The 14,473-nt window shown below is 58.0% G+C and overlaps 1 protein-coding gene across 5 annotated transcripts in view; it reads left to right on the top strand.

Moving 5' to 3' along the window:
• ASMTL (acetylserotonin O-methyltransferase like) overlaps window positions 1–10,746 on the top strand; it is a 21,170-nt gene extending 10,424 nt beyond the window's left edge. For all 5 annotated transcript variants that reach the window (XM_035029640.1, XM_035029641.1, XM_035029637.1 and 2 more), the window contains 5 exons: window positions 1,253–1,428; window positions 3,288–3,405; window positions 4,234–4,377; window positions 5,505–5,627; window positions 10,393–10,746. In XM_035029640.1, the coding sequence (XP_034885531.1) occupies window positions 1,253–1,428; window positions 3,288–3,405; window positions 4,234–4,377; window positions 5,505–5,627; window positions 10,393–10,613 (782 nt within the window). In that variant the 3' untranslated portion in view covers window positions 10,614–10,746. The remainder of the gene's footprint in view (window positions 1–1,252; window positions 1,429–3,287; window positions 3,406–4,233; window positions 4,378–5,504; window positions 5,628–10,392) is intronic.
• The last annotated feature ends 3,727 nt before the right edge of the window (window positions 10,747–14,473 follow it).

Below are 14,473 nucleotides of genomic sequence, written 5' to 3'. Positions count from 1 at the left end.
TGGTTGGATAGGTGGGTAAGTAGGTAGATGGATGAATGGAAGGAAGGATAGATGGATAGATAGGTAGATGGATGGGTGAATGGATGGGTGGGTAACAATGTGTTTGCTGAGATGAACCAGACTCTGGAGCATGGTCTCGGAGCAGACGGTCGTATGGATGGTCCCCGTGGATGGCTTGGGAATGATGGGGGAGGGTCGAGGACCCCAGGCAGGTGAGGCACCTTCACTTCTGTGATAAGGAGGAAAGCGGGGTGCTGGCATGGGCCCCAGAACCTGCCCTTTGCACAAAAGTCATACAAACGTCTGGTTACAATTTGGAGCATAGAAAGCAGAACTTTCTCCTCACCCAGATCATTGTAATGATCTCCTCTATCAAAAATAATGATTGAACCTAGAGAAAGTTCCGGGCGTCCAGACTTTTAATCACCTCGGAGCTTCTTCCTGCACATTTTTGCCAGTGCCTTGCAAACCCTGTGAACCATTCCCACACGTGCTCATGGGACATTGCTGCTCTTCCAAAGGCCCCTTTGGAAGTAACAACATTTAAGTATTAAAATGGTTGCAGTGCTGTTCTTTATCTCCGATGATTACAGTTGGTGGGGCCTTCCGTTGAGAGATAGGGGTCTCCCCCACCATCCCCTGTACCCCCAGCCTCCCATTCTCCAGATGTGGGTGCCCTGTAGGGGCTCTTGGGGACCAGGTCCTACAGACAGCCCGGCTGGGTGTGAAGAGGATGGAGGGAGGAAGAGCCCCACCAGTCCAGGCTCTCCAGAGAAACAGAACCTGGGGGATATAGACCTGCGGATGTATAGCAAGGAGATGGGTCATCCAGCTGTCTTGGGGGGGGGGATGGTTGAAAATCAATTCACAGTGGCCCTGAAGTCTTGAGGCAGAATTCCTTCTTGCTCAGCAAAACCTCATCCCTGCTCTTAACGCCTTCGACTGATTGGGCAGGGCCCACCCACATCGCCTAAGGTCATCTGGTTCTAGATGTCAAACCACCCTCCACAGCAACATCCCCCCTTAGCATTGCATTGAAGAACTGGGGACCGTGGCCCAGCCGGGTGACTGTCCCCGGGGCTTTGGGGGGATCGCCCGTGGGGATGTCCACCTCTTTGGGTAACCCAGGAGTCCACCTGCGTGCTGGGTCTGGGCTTGTCTCCCTGTGGAGCCGCCCCCATGTCAAGACCCCCGCTGTGGGGTCTGCTGCCGTGTCCCCGTTAGGAGCCCCCACGATGCCTTGTCGCGTCAGGTTACTGCAACACGGACCTGGCAGATCTGCATCTGGCGTCGGACGGCGAGTATTCTCTGCACGGCTTGGCCATGCACAGCAACGACCACGCCTGGAACCTCTTCACAGACCTGGAGCTCGCTGTGCGGGAGGGAGCCAACGCGGCTTTCGGGAGGAAGGCGGAAGACCTCGTTCAGGTACCGTAACTCCGGACGTTTGTTTTCATGTCACCGACGTAGCTTGCGAAAGGACCGACGGGTGCAGAACCCGTCTCCTGCCGGCGGGTTAACCGGAACCTGTTACAAAACCACGGAATGTCGGCCTCCGTGACGTCAGGAATCGTCTGGGGAGGCCGCCGCTGGCTGGCTGACTGGCGTGGGTTGGGGGGGCACGGCGGGGGAATGGCGTGCTGGGTGCCTGGCTGCTCACGGCTCCGATGACTGTAAGGGCCAGGCAGCGCCCGAGAAGGAGACAATGTTTGTAGGACCAGGCTCCGGCACGGAATTAATGCACCGTATTTCCTACCTGCGGTTAAATCGAAGGGACCCTGTTACTCAAGTCACGGTTTGCGAAGCACTTCCTGCCTGTGTCTCTCCCTTGTTCCCCTTTCCCCTTCGAGAACCCTTTGGGGGTCCACAGGCAAACTGCGGTGTGTCCTGTCGGGCCTTCCGCCTCCGGCCGCAAGTCTGGGTCTGCAGAGCGGGACCCGATGGGTGCTTTGGGGTGCGCACGGCCATCTGCAGCCTCACTCCCTGGCAGGCAGCGTTTGCTGGGGCAGAGACCTACGGCATTGAGCCAGGCTCTCCGCAGGATGCAGAACTGAGCCGGCCAGAGCACGCGGCTTGTATCCAGTCTGGGCGAGAGGGACGGAGACAGACAGTCTCAGAACCCCACAGACTACGGGGCTTACAAACAACACACATTTCCTTCTCGCGGTTCTGGAGGTGACGTCCAAGGTCAAGGTTCATGCAGAGTCGGGGTCTGGGGACCCCTGCTTCTCGGCTCATACTCAGCTGACTTCTCGCCAGGTCCTCACGGGTGGAAGGGGCAGGGGGTCTCTGCAGTGGGGGCTGCACCCTCATGACCTCATCACCCCCCGCCAAGACGCCCACCTGCTAACACCATCCCCATGGGGGGGAGGTTTTGACATAGGAAGTTGGGGGGGGGGTGGTCGGACACAGAATCATTCCGTTCCCAGCAGAGACAGAGACACAGAAAGACCCACACTCAGGTGGACACAGAGGGAAGCCGCAGACGGGGTCCCCGGGAACAGAGCAGGAGGGACAGAGAAGCTGCACACGTGGACCCCACAGGGGAGCTGGGCGAGGCGCGGTTGTGTCTGGCTTCTGATCAGACTCTTGGCAGCACCGTGCCGCCTGCAAGGGCCACTGGGGGATCCCACCCCGTACGCCCTCCTGCTTGTTGTCCAGGGAGACCCTTCGTGGGGGTCTGGGGCCTCCAGCGTGACCGTCCCCATTGACTGACTTCAGATCTTAGACGTGGGCATCTGTTAGGATTAGGATGGGCGGATTCCACTGGAGCTGGACCCCAACCCACACCCACACCGCTGTGCTGGACACGGCCCTGCCCCCACGGGACCCCACCCCAGTCTGCTTCTGCCCCACCCAACCCCCACCTTCTCCACCAGTCCCTCCCCCACCCAGGTGTGCCTCGCAGGACTCTCCAGCCCCCAACCCTGCTCTGCCCCATCCACCCCCTCCCAACCCAGCTCTGCCCTGAAGGAACCCCCCCTGCCCGGGGCCCGACTCTCTCCTGACCCAGCTCTCCCCTCCCCAGCTGCCTTCGTCCCACCCACCCCCTCCCTACACCAGCTGCATCCAACCCCCTCCAAGCCCAGCTCTGCTCCAAAAGAACCCCCCACCTGGGCCTGGGTCTGTCCCCCAACCCCCCTCCTGGCCCAGCTCTGCCCTAATGCTCCCCGCCCCGTGAGCCCTACTGAGCTCCCTACCTGCAGAAACGCCCGGTGGCCCCCAGCCAGGGTGCAGGAACCCCCTGGGCCTCTGTGTGGCTCTCCTCAAACCCTGTTCTGTTTCAGAGCAAGCAGACCAAGCTGCAGTTCATGCGGGCCATGCACGGCCTCACCAACCTGACCGCACGCCAGGTGGCCACAGCCTTCGACCTGTCCCGATTCAGCTCCGCCTGCGACCTGGGAGGTGCGTAGCCCCCCTGCCAGGAGTCAGGTGCAAAGGGCTCCGTGCGTTTCTTGGGTTAAGTCATGCCCACCTCATCTGCTGATGAGATGTCCAAAACGGGTTTCTGTCTCTACAAAGCACCTAAGGCCCTGAATTTAGCCGCTGTGGTGGGGCTTGGGCAGATAGTCCCAAGTGTTAAGAGGTTCTAGCGATGGGCGGGACCCCCGCATAGAGTCTACAGGGCCCCTTCTGGTGGCTGCTGACGGGTGGGACAGGATCGCAGACCCCGTCAGCCCCCATCCCCTCAGCTCTAATTATGCCCCATATAGTTCCTACCCCATCCCAAAGCCCTCCTTATCCTAGGACCGCAGACGGGAGGAGCAGATTCCTGCTTAAGGGGTCCAGTGGGATTGGGGTCCCGGGGGAGCCCAGAGCTGCCAGCTTTCATTTGCCTGTCATCTGCACACCTTTCCTCCCAGTGGCCCAGAGTGGGCGCTGTGGCGCCAGCCATCACATCTGCATTCTTGCACCAGAGAAGAGATAAGAGTGCAGCCCCCCACAGCTGGGCCCTGATGCTCCCTGCATGAGTCTGTGGCCACCCCTGCTCATCTGCGCTGGGCCCGCACGGGCTCGCGCACCGGCTAGCGAGGTCCTGACCCCGAGGGGCCCCGAGGTCTGCATGAGGCAGCACAGATCTCTGCCGCCGGCTGCCTTTCGTTCGCGATGCCGGTCTTACTCTGTGTGCTCGGCCATCAGTTTGGCCCTGCCAAGGTTGAATTTGGGAGACCGGCAAGGGTTTCGTCGGCGCCAGGCGGTCGGGTCACAAAGTCTGTGTTTGCATTCCTGGAGGCTGCACAGGTGCCCTGGCCCGAGCGCTCACCCGGGAGTACCCGCGTCTGAAGGTGACCGTGCTTGACCTCCCGGAGGTCATCGAGCACGTCCCGTGCTTTCAACCTGAAGGACGGCAGACCGAGCGGGTCAGCTTCGTGCCAGGTCAGGGCTTCTTTGTCTTTGCCGTGAGTCAGTGTTGGGCCGGCCTCATCTGTTTCTACAGAGGGCGTGCATGTCCGCGTGTGTCCGTGTGTTTGCATACGTGCATACCTGTGTGTGAGGTGTTTGTGTCTCTGCACGAGCGTGCAAATGTGTGCGGTCTCGGTGAGCGTGTGTGCGTGTTGTCTGTCCGTGTGTGTGTGTGTGTGTCTGTGAATGCGTGTGTTTGCATACGTGCATACCTGTGTGTGAGGTGTTTGTCTCTGTGCACGAGCGTGCAAATGTGTGCGGTCTCGGTGAGCGTGCGTGCGTGTTGTCATCCATGTGTGCACATGCCTGTTGTCTTTATGTACACGTGTGTCCTCTGTATGCATGGCAGCGTGCGCCTGTGTATACGTCTGTGTTTGTGTGCCCGTGTATGCATTTGCATGCGTGTTGTGTTGTCTGTGTGCACATAGACACACGTGTGCTGAATGTGTGCATGGCATGCAAATGTATGTCTCTGCGTGGACATGCATGGGTGTGTTGTCTGTGAGTGTCTGCACGTATGTGCATGTGCATACATGTGTATGTTGTCTGGATGTGCATGCAAATGTGTACGTGTCTGCGTGGATCTGTGCATCGTCTGTGTGCGTGTGCATGCGTATGAGTCTCTGTGCGTGCACGTGTGCATCTCTAAATCACGTGAACGGGAGCATGAGCAGCTACGTCAGTGGCATTGGAAGCGTCGGGGGAGGGCCGGTGGGGGCGTGGAATGGCAGACACGGGCGTCTCCAGGTGTCTACACCCAACCGAGGCCACAAACAGACGTTACACGAAAGCCGGAGCAGGAAGGCCTTGAGTTAGACGTGAGGGAGAGCTTCCAGGGGGCAGCCCTAAATGTGGGAAAGAAACCCTTCCCGTCCTGAATTTCGTGAACGCCGTGGCCCGGCCCCAGGGCAGACGTGCTGGCGGGCCCAGGGGTTCGGACTGGCATGTTTTGGGGCTCAGGACATGAGTCTCCCTCCCTACAAGCAGTCTGTCTTCTGCTCCAGCGGTTCTGGGGAGCGGCACCCCCCCGCCGTGTCTGTCAGGTGCGGGACCCGCTCCGGCGTCCCTGACGGGCTCCTGACACCGTGTTTGCACCCCAGGTGACTTTTTCAAGGACGGCCTACCGGAGGCAGAACTGTACATCCTGTCCAGAATTCTGCACGAGTGGCCGGACGACAAAGTGCACGAGTTGCTGAGCCGCGTCTCGGACAGCTGCAAGCCAGGTGAGACCGTGCCCCATCGGGTCCTTCTTGCAAACGCAAACGCCGTTTTCATTGAAAAACAAACAATTTACAGAGAGACAGCCAAATTGCCCCCTGGGGACCGTTTACCGTCCCCCTGACCACGTGCTTGATCCACAGGAGGGTGGCAGGAGCTTTGGGGACGTCTCACCTGAGTCCCCTCGTCCTGGACCCATAAAGCCAGGGACGGCGTCCATGCTCTCGGGCCCCAAAGTCTCCTGCATGCTCCCCCAGCCCTGTCCCTCTGTGGACACAGGCTGTGGCCTCTCCGAGTGGTGTCCTGAGCCCTTCGTGTCCAAACCAATTGGGGCCGACGTGCCCATCAGGCCGCGGAGTGGGGCGCGCCCAGCCCCCGGGACCTCTTCCCGGGCCCTCAGAGGTCCCAGTGCCATAAAGCACAGCCCTCACTCCCGTGTCTTGTGCTCCCGGTGTCTTGCAAGGCATCTCCGTTGCCGCCTTGTGCACTTAGGGAACATAAACGATACAGCAATTCGCGGGTCCTTTTCTACACTGCGACGGGGCTTTTGTCTTCCACTCCGCGGGCGCCGGGAGACGCCCCACGTGTTTGATCCCATTTCGCACACAAAGCGAAGCAAAGGTAAAGTGCAACGGAGTGTGTGTGTGTGTAGAGATAGAGAAAGAGAGAGGCACAGATTTATGGCCAGGAATTGGCTCATGTGATTGTGTAGCCTGGGACATCCAAAGTCTGCAGGGTGGATCAGGCACCTGGACACCCAGCGACAAGCTGATGCTGAGGGTGTAGGCTGAAGACTGGCCGGAGGCAGAATTCCCTCTTCCTACAGGTCAGTCTGTTTTTCTCTTGAGGCCTTCAACTGATTGGACGAGGCCCACCCACGCTACGGAGGGCCCCCTGCTTTACTCTGAATCTGCAGACCAAACCGCGAATCTCATCCAGAAGGAACCTTCCCAGGAACCCCACAGAATGATGCTCGACCGCATATCTGGGCACTGTGGCCCGGCCGACGTGACCCGTAAAATTAAGCATCATCGCGAGCCCCTCCCCTGCAGGGGTCTGATGCCCCGCAGAGCCAGGAAGGCCATCTCTGGTTATCTGTGGCTCCCGGCTCAGACAAAGGGCCCCGTGGAGGGCGCACAGGAACGTTTTATTCTGGACAAGAGTCGGCTGACATTTTTGATGCGTCCTGTCCACCTCTTCCTCCAGGGCCCCCCTCCATGTGCCGGCCGCTCTGTGTCCCCCCCCACAACTCCCATCCTCCAGAGAAAAGCCCCCTGTCCCCGGCTGACATGGGGGTTCTAGCTCCAAGAGCGCCAAGCCCCCACTCTTCACAGGTGAACAGGTATCTAGGCTTTGAAGACACACGTGGGGACTGTGGGACAGAGCATCATCAAACAGCTTCATGGAGGCAGAGGGTGGAGTCTGTCCGTCTGTGCACAGAGCGTGGCCATAGGAGCAAAGAATAAGAAGGTTCTTACAAATGAAGAATAAGGCAGAGACGGATTGGACCTACAGCCACGGCACAGAAAACCAGACGATTCAGGGTTCCAGCCAGGAGCCCTAACGCCCAACCCGCAGGGAACCAAGGCCCCAGGAGCCAGAAGCCAGGAAACCACCACATCCCATATAGGATACAAAGCTGACATTTGAGGATCCCGGGGACCCAGAGATGAGCCTGCGTGGAAACTGAGTCACGCACCAGGAATGGGCATCAGAAACACATGGGGTCCCTCAAAATCAGCGTGAGGACAGCAGGGCCACAGTATATATTCAGCAGGGAGGGGGGCTGGGTGGCTCAGTCCGCTGAGCATCCGACTCTTGATTTCGGCTCAGGTCATGATCTCAGGGTCGTGGATCGAGCGCCGAGTCAGGCTCTTGGTCAGCGTGGAGTCTGCTTGAGAGTCTCTCTCTGTCCCTCTCGCTCGCTTGCTCTCTCTAAAGTGAATAAATCTTAAAAAAATGCAGCAGGGAAAGTGAATCCATAGATTCCCAAATTAGCGGTTTACATGTGTAGACAGAAGTACTGTAGACATTTGTGGACTCAGTGAGCCTCCCACCCGCCCCCTGCCATTCCTAGGAGGCTCCTGGAGACATTCTGGAGTGAAGTGCACATGGACACCCAGGAACTGGGACACTAGGGTTCTCCCACTACAGGACAACATTGGGGGGCCCCAGGTGACGGCCCAGGCAGGGACGGGGGCGGTGCGAGGCCTGTGGGCTAGACACGAAGAGACACGGACACAAGATGAGTTATGTCACATGCTGGAGGGTTTGGAAACAGTATCGCAAAGTGTTGACAAATCTACCAGAGCATTTGGGAACATGTTAACAAGAGCTGCAGAGAAAATTAAGCAACTTCTTTTAAATGAGCAAATTTCAGGGCCAAGATAGCGTAGTTAAGGCATCCTTGTTGGTCCATGTAGCAGGATGACTTGTTCAACCTTCCCCCCCCACCCCAAATTCATGTCCACTTGGAACCTGTGAATGGGACCTTATTTGGAAATAGGGTCTTTGCAGATGTGAAGTGAAGGATCTGAGATGAGCTCATCCTGGATCAGGGTGGCCCTAAATCCGATGACTGGTGTGCTTGTAAGAGACACAAGAGGAGACACGGACACAGAGGAGAAGCCACGTGAGGACGGAGGCAGAGATGGGAGGGACATGGCCACGAGCCCAGGGACGCCTGGAGCCCCAGAAGCTGGAAGAGGCAGGAGGGACCCTCCCCTGGAGCCTCTGGAGGGAGCATGGTCCTGCCCCGCCTGGATCTCAGTGGTCCTGCCCCGCCTGGATGTCCGACTCTGGTCCCCAGAGCTGGGAGAGAATAAGTAACCAGTCTGTGGTCATTTGTTGCCACAGGCCCAGGACACGCATGCTGTAAGTGAGAAGCGTGGTCATACCCATGTCACATGGGCTCACCACGAAGAATGTGGCCCTGGAAGACTGGTTTCTGCCTGTTTCTTCCCCACCGCATTCCCAAGCCCTGGAACAGAGCCCAGCCCAGAATGGATGTTCACAAAGCTGAGAATGAAAGAATCGTAAAACTGTAGTATCCCCTGGGGAGGAGACGGGGTTGGGGATTGAGCTCTGGGTGACTCCTCACCCGCCTGGGGAGACAATTAAGTTTCAAGGAGTATTTATACTGTAGAGGGAGTGGGGTGGGGGTGGGGTTGTGCACGGGGTCATTGAGGCTTCTCCCCCACTGGCTGGAACCGCTGGGTAAATTTTCAGGAATGCTGCCCACCCGCCCATTCGTGCCAAGCTTGAAATTGGCCACGAGACACGTCCTTACAACACAGACCCTGGCAGCCGCTAGGAACCAGGGCTTCCCTCCACCCCCAGAGCTGGGAGTTCAGTGGTTAGCTGCACCAAGGGCAGAATGGGGCGGGGGGGGAGCCTGGGGTCCGCAGGACAGAGCGGAAAGTGGGTCGTTTTAACCTAAGTCTTCTGGAGCCAGTGGTATTAATGGCTCGTATGTGTTACTTTGAAAAACACAAAGACTGATACACTACAGAGCGAGCATATATGCTCAGATCCCGGTTCTGTTAACTGCCTATTCACTGAAATGCCTGGAACCAGCAGAAGACGCACCAGAATTCTCCCAGTTGCCGTCACTGCTGTGGTGTTCCTGTGTCCCTTGCCCCTTGTCCGTGGGCCTCAGTTTGAAGAACCACCACATAAAGCAAACATAACCTACTTCCGGGCTTCTTTCCATCCCAAGGGTGTTAGGTTCCCGATGCTTGGTTTTTGCATCCTTTCTGAACGCTTTTGAGGAAAACAGAGGCGCAGACAGACGTCTATAGGGGCGCGCACACTTTGTTCTTAAAGCTCTCACGCTTTGTGCACCAGTAATCCAAGTGTTCCTGGAACTGGCGGGCTGGTCCTAACCCTGCTCCAGAGCTCCCGGTTGCTTATGGGATTTCCAAAGTGAATGCGTGCTCCCTGACGGGATCTCGGGTCCCTACACCCAGAGTTCCTGACTTGTTTCCCCACGCGGTGAATCCATAGTGGAGCCTCGGGCTGTGTGCGCGTATGCTGGGCATCCGTCCAGAGTGGGCCCTGAGACTTCTCCCTGTTTTCTTCTCCCCTCCATGTCTTTCTGTCTCTGTGCCCCTCTGGTTCTGCTTCCCCAGCCTGGCGGGCACTGTCCTCAGCCTCCCTGCAAGTAGCCCCGACCTCCCGTCCCCCTCGAAACCAGCCGCCCCAACGGGGCTCCCCGCTGAATCTTGCGCACCACTCCAGCCTCCGCACAAGTATCCCCGACCTCCCGTCCCCCTCGAAACCGGTCGCCCCAACAGGCCTTCCGCTGAATCTTGCGCACCATTCCAGCCTCCACACAAGTAGCCCCGATCTCCTGTTCCCCTGGAAACCGGCCGCTGAGTCGTCTTGCGCACGACTCCGGCCTCCCCGCAAGTAGTCCCGACCGCCCGTCTCCCTCGAAACCGGCCGCCCCAGCGGGGCTCCCCACTGAGTCTTGCGCACGACTCCGGCCTCCCCTCAAGTAGTCCCGACCTCCTGTGCCCCCTTGAAACTGGCCGCCCTAGCGGGCCTCCCTGCCGAATCTTGCGCACCACTCCGGCCTCCCCGCAAGGAGTCCCAACCCCCGTCTCCCTCGAAACCGGCCGCCCCAGCGGGGCTCCCCGCTGAATCTTGCGCACCATTCCAGCCTCCGCGCAAGTAGCCCCGACCTCCCGTCCCCCTCGAAACCGGCCGCCCCAGCGGGGGTCCACGCTGAGTTTTGCGCACGACTGCAGCTGGCTGTGTTCTTCGCAGGCGGTGGCATCTTGGTGGCTGAGACAGTCCTGGAGGAGAAGCGACCAGCACGGGGCAGCCTGCCCGCGTCCTTGAACCTGCTGGTGCGGACCCAGGGGCGGGAGCGCAGCCTGCCCGAGTACCGCAGGCTGCTGGAGCTGCATGGCTTCTGGGACGTCCAGCTGGCGCACGCGGGAGACAGGCTGGACGTGGTCCTGGGCACCAGAGCCTCGCCACCCTGAGGCCCCCCGACATTACACGCTGCTCTCCCAGGAGGCCCACGGGGCTCCCCGTCCCCAGTGTTGGCCGCCAGGTGCAACGATAACCGATAGCTCACCAACCGTGTAACCTAACAGATTAAAGCAGCAAAACGCACTTGCTCCAAGCTCGTTTGTGGGTCCCGAGATGGGACAGGCCGTGCCCAGAGGGGGGCAGCGCCGGCCAGGGGCTCGCCCGAGGTCCCGCCCGTGGCTGGAGCCCCTCCGCCTGTGGAAAGGCGGCGTGGCACCCAGGGGCGTGGTGGGCAGGAGCCTGGGGCCTGCCTGGCGCTCTCCAGCAGGTGTCAGCGTTCGGCGCTGCCCTGGCCCCCACCTGCTGACATGGTTGAGCCCCTCCTCCTTCACGCCTGTTCTAAACGTGCTTGTCCATGTGAGTCCCAGGGGCACCCGGGGACACCTGCAGTGTGCTGGGTTCCTGGGGCGCCCCATCTCCTACCCCCTCTGCCCGGATGCTGGGAGGCAGGGCCACCTCCGCCCCCTGTGACATGCGCGCTCTCTCTCTCTTTTTCTTTCAAATAAATGAATAAAATCTTCTTAAAAAATTAATAATAAAAAATAATAATTGTAAAAATAAGCTACTGTATGTAGCTCGTAAAATAGACAAGTATATGCAAATTCTCTCTGTATATGAACATATTTTATATAACAATAAATTGTCTTATATACAATTATATAGGTATATATACTTATAACGTGTATCCTACATATTGTGTATTATAATTATATATATATTCCACACAGACATAAATGCATACTTTTGGTTGGAGTCCAAATTTTTTTTTTTTTTTTAATCACCAGCTGTGTCTCCATAGGACGCTGCAATGGAGGAAGGAAATTAAACGCTGATCTAAGGGGCTGTGCTGTCCAGTGGGGTGACCACAGTGGGTGTTAGGAACAAAGGTTAACAGCTCAAGGCTCCTCCATCCCCGTCGCCTGGCCCTGGGGTGGCGCCGGGGAAACATGGCTTCTCCCACCCCGGGGCCCCTCCTCCACTCCACCCAGCCCCCACACCGGCTGGACGGTGCTCACATCCGCCGTGCTCACTAGCTCCAGGTGGGTGGAGCTGGGAGACACTGACCCGGTCACCTTGGGCCACCCCGGTCAGCCTCCTTCGCAACCTGGGAGAACAGGGCAGTCTCTGCGGAACACCTTTTGTGTATCGGCCCGGCTGGGCAGGTGGAGAGCTGTACCCTCCCCAGTCACATCACACACCTGTTCTCCGGCCCGCTGGGGTGGCCCACGAGCTGTCCCAAGGACACCGGGTTTGTTAGAAGCAACCACGCTTCTCACCACCTCTGGTTCCTGCCCGCGTGGCTTGGAACACCCAACCCACCATGCGTCTTGGCTGCCCTGTGGTGGCCGCACGCAGGGCCCTCACCCCGGGACCCCAGGGGTGGCCGACCCTGAGTTTGCACACCCACAACTGTGCCCTGAAACCCAGGACCCACCCGAGGGAGACCCCGGGGTCGAGAACAGCGGCCGGATAACATTTGAGAACGATGCAACAAATGGTCCGTGGGTTCGTTATACCCCTCACTGCCCTGTTTGTGTCTGCTGGAACTTTTCGTAGGAAAACATCAAAAAATGAGAAGAGAAAATGGGACTTCTATACTATAGGACCTGACTTTCCATTTATTAGGAATGCTGTGCACAAGCTATCTTTAGGGAGTCTGAGAAAGAACGTAGAGGGTGTGCGTGCAAACATGTGCATATGTCTTTCAAGGGTTTTCACTCTTTAGGAATCAATAGGGCTTTCGAGGTTGGAATTCTGTGCCTGACCTGGCTTTTCGAGGTTGGAATTTCTAATTCTGTGCCTGACTTCACCCACCCACCCCGGTGATATTCATTCACTGATGCACACATGCTTTCATTCAGCAGGTATCCACACTGTCTGAATGCATCACTAGATACAATCTGCCCTGCAGACCCTCGAGGGTGGGAGTAGGACAGGAGGCCATATAGATAACACCAGAGAAGACATCCCAACACAGAGTCCCGTGTGGGAGTATCTGGCACCGTCCCTGGGCAGCCTCCTTGCCAAGCACCAGACCCGGTTACTTAAAAGCAGGGCCTCCGTGAATGCACCCCCCACCCCGGGGAAGGACTCACCCACGGCCTGGATCAACCGCCCCCCACCCCATGCTCCACCCCCGTCACTTCACTGCCCCGTTCTAAGCCATTCGCTGAAATGCACATCTTTTAAAACTGATTTTTAGGACAATCTCCTTTTTAATTCACACCCCCATTTCTCAGATACTTTGGGGAGGCGGATTTAAGCACCAGCTGGCCGGGCAGTGGCTGACCTCCAGCAGCACCCAGGTCGCTGTCTTAAGTCTTAGGAATGTGGGGCCCTTTTCAGTCTCCCCGTGGGGGCTGGATACTTGACCCTTTGGAAGACCCCACCCACCCTTTTTCCCCCCACCATCCCACTTTAGGCATCCTCTCCCCCTTTCCTGTCTGGCCGGGGGGGGGGGGGGCAATCTACCTGGACGGTACTTTCCCAGGTACATGAGGCTCTTGGTTTCTGGTGTTCAGACCCCGCTGCCCCCTTGGGTCAGCCCCCATGGAGCATGGGGGCCATGTGACCCACCCCCCCCCCCACACACATACCAAGGACAAACAGGTGAGTGCCTGAGTCTAACCCCCGTAGGAAAACGTGTTCTGAACGCCAATTAGCAATAAAAGAAAGAGGCCTCCCTCCCTCCCTCCCTCCCCCTCCCTCCTTCCTTCCAGAAGTGTTCTCCAGGGCCCCTGGGGCACCATGCTGACCACTGGGGTGGTCACTGGGAATCCAGAGCACAGGAAGGGGAGCAGACCACTCAGAGGCTATCCGCCCCCACCTACATAAGAGGGTCACTCTACGGAAGCACCTCATTCCAAGTCCTAGGCCTGGAGTTCCCCAGTCTGAGCAGACCCCAACCAGCTGCATCCTGAATGAGCAACTGGTTGGCCCCTGCGGTGCCCCTGGGGGGTGATAATCATTGCCAGGGCCCCTTCTGGCCCAGACAGGAGCCTCTGAGCGAACTCGGCACCCAGGCCAACCCTCCGTCCTCTTCTGCAGAGCCCCATAGCTGCTCTGGCCAGGGTGGGGCTGGACCCTCTAGGGACCTTCTCCACTTCCTGTCCCAATGAAGCCTCAAGAATGCACCGGAACCTCCAATGCCCTCCCCACAGCCATCCTCGAAAGCCCAGACCCTCTCACCATTTAAGTAACTTCGGAGCGCCGCCCCACCTCCCCTCCTACAGTGGATCAGCACCTGCACCCTGGCCAGCCTCAGGCGCCTATGAGCCTTACCTGCCTCTCCTGGAGGTCAGGACAGGACGGAGAGAGGCATTTGCCAGGACACCGGGGACTGGCAAAATCACAGGCTCAAGGTGCCCCGGAGCTCTCCTGGATATTTTGCTGGCATCCATCCATCCAGTACAAGGGTTTTCTACCTGCTACTGGGGACACAGGAAACCAAACAGAAGTGGGGCAAGCACAGAGGAAAAAAGAGGAAGGAAGAAAAGAAGAGACAGGGAGGAAGAGAAAAACAGGGAGGGAAAAGACCCAAGAATCCTTGCCTGAGGATTGCTCCTAAGGATCTTGTTCGGAGCTCGGTGTTTACACCACTGTAAAATTCAGCTAATGATACACTTACTACTCCTGCCATTTGGTTACAATTCAATAAAAGGTTCGGGACTCGAGACCTCTGGGCTTGGTGAGCTTCCATTCGGGGATGTGCTCCTGTGGGTGCATGGGAGTGGGTATGTACGTGTGTGTACAAGTGCACATGAGTAAGGAGTAGGTATGCACGTGTGTACAAGTGCATGCATGTAAGGAG

This window comes from Mirounga leonina, unplaced genomic scaffold (assembly GCF_011800145.1).
Source record: "Mirounga leonina isolate KUSES-001 unplaced genomic scaffold, KU_Mleo_1.0 Mir_268, whole genome shotgun sequence".
NCBI lineage: Eukaryota > Metazoa > Chordata > Mammalia > Carnivora > Phocidae > Mirounga > Mirounga leonina.
The sequence above is the reverse complement of the archived record's forward strand: the minus strand, read 5'-3'. Positions and strand labels throughout refer to the sequence as shown.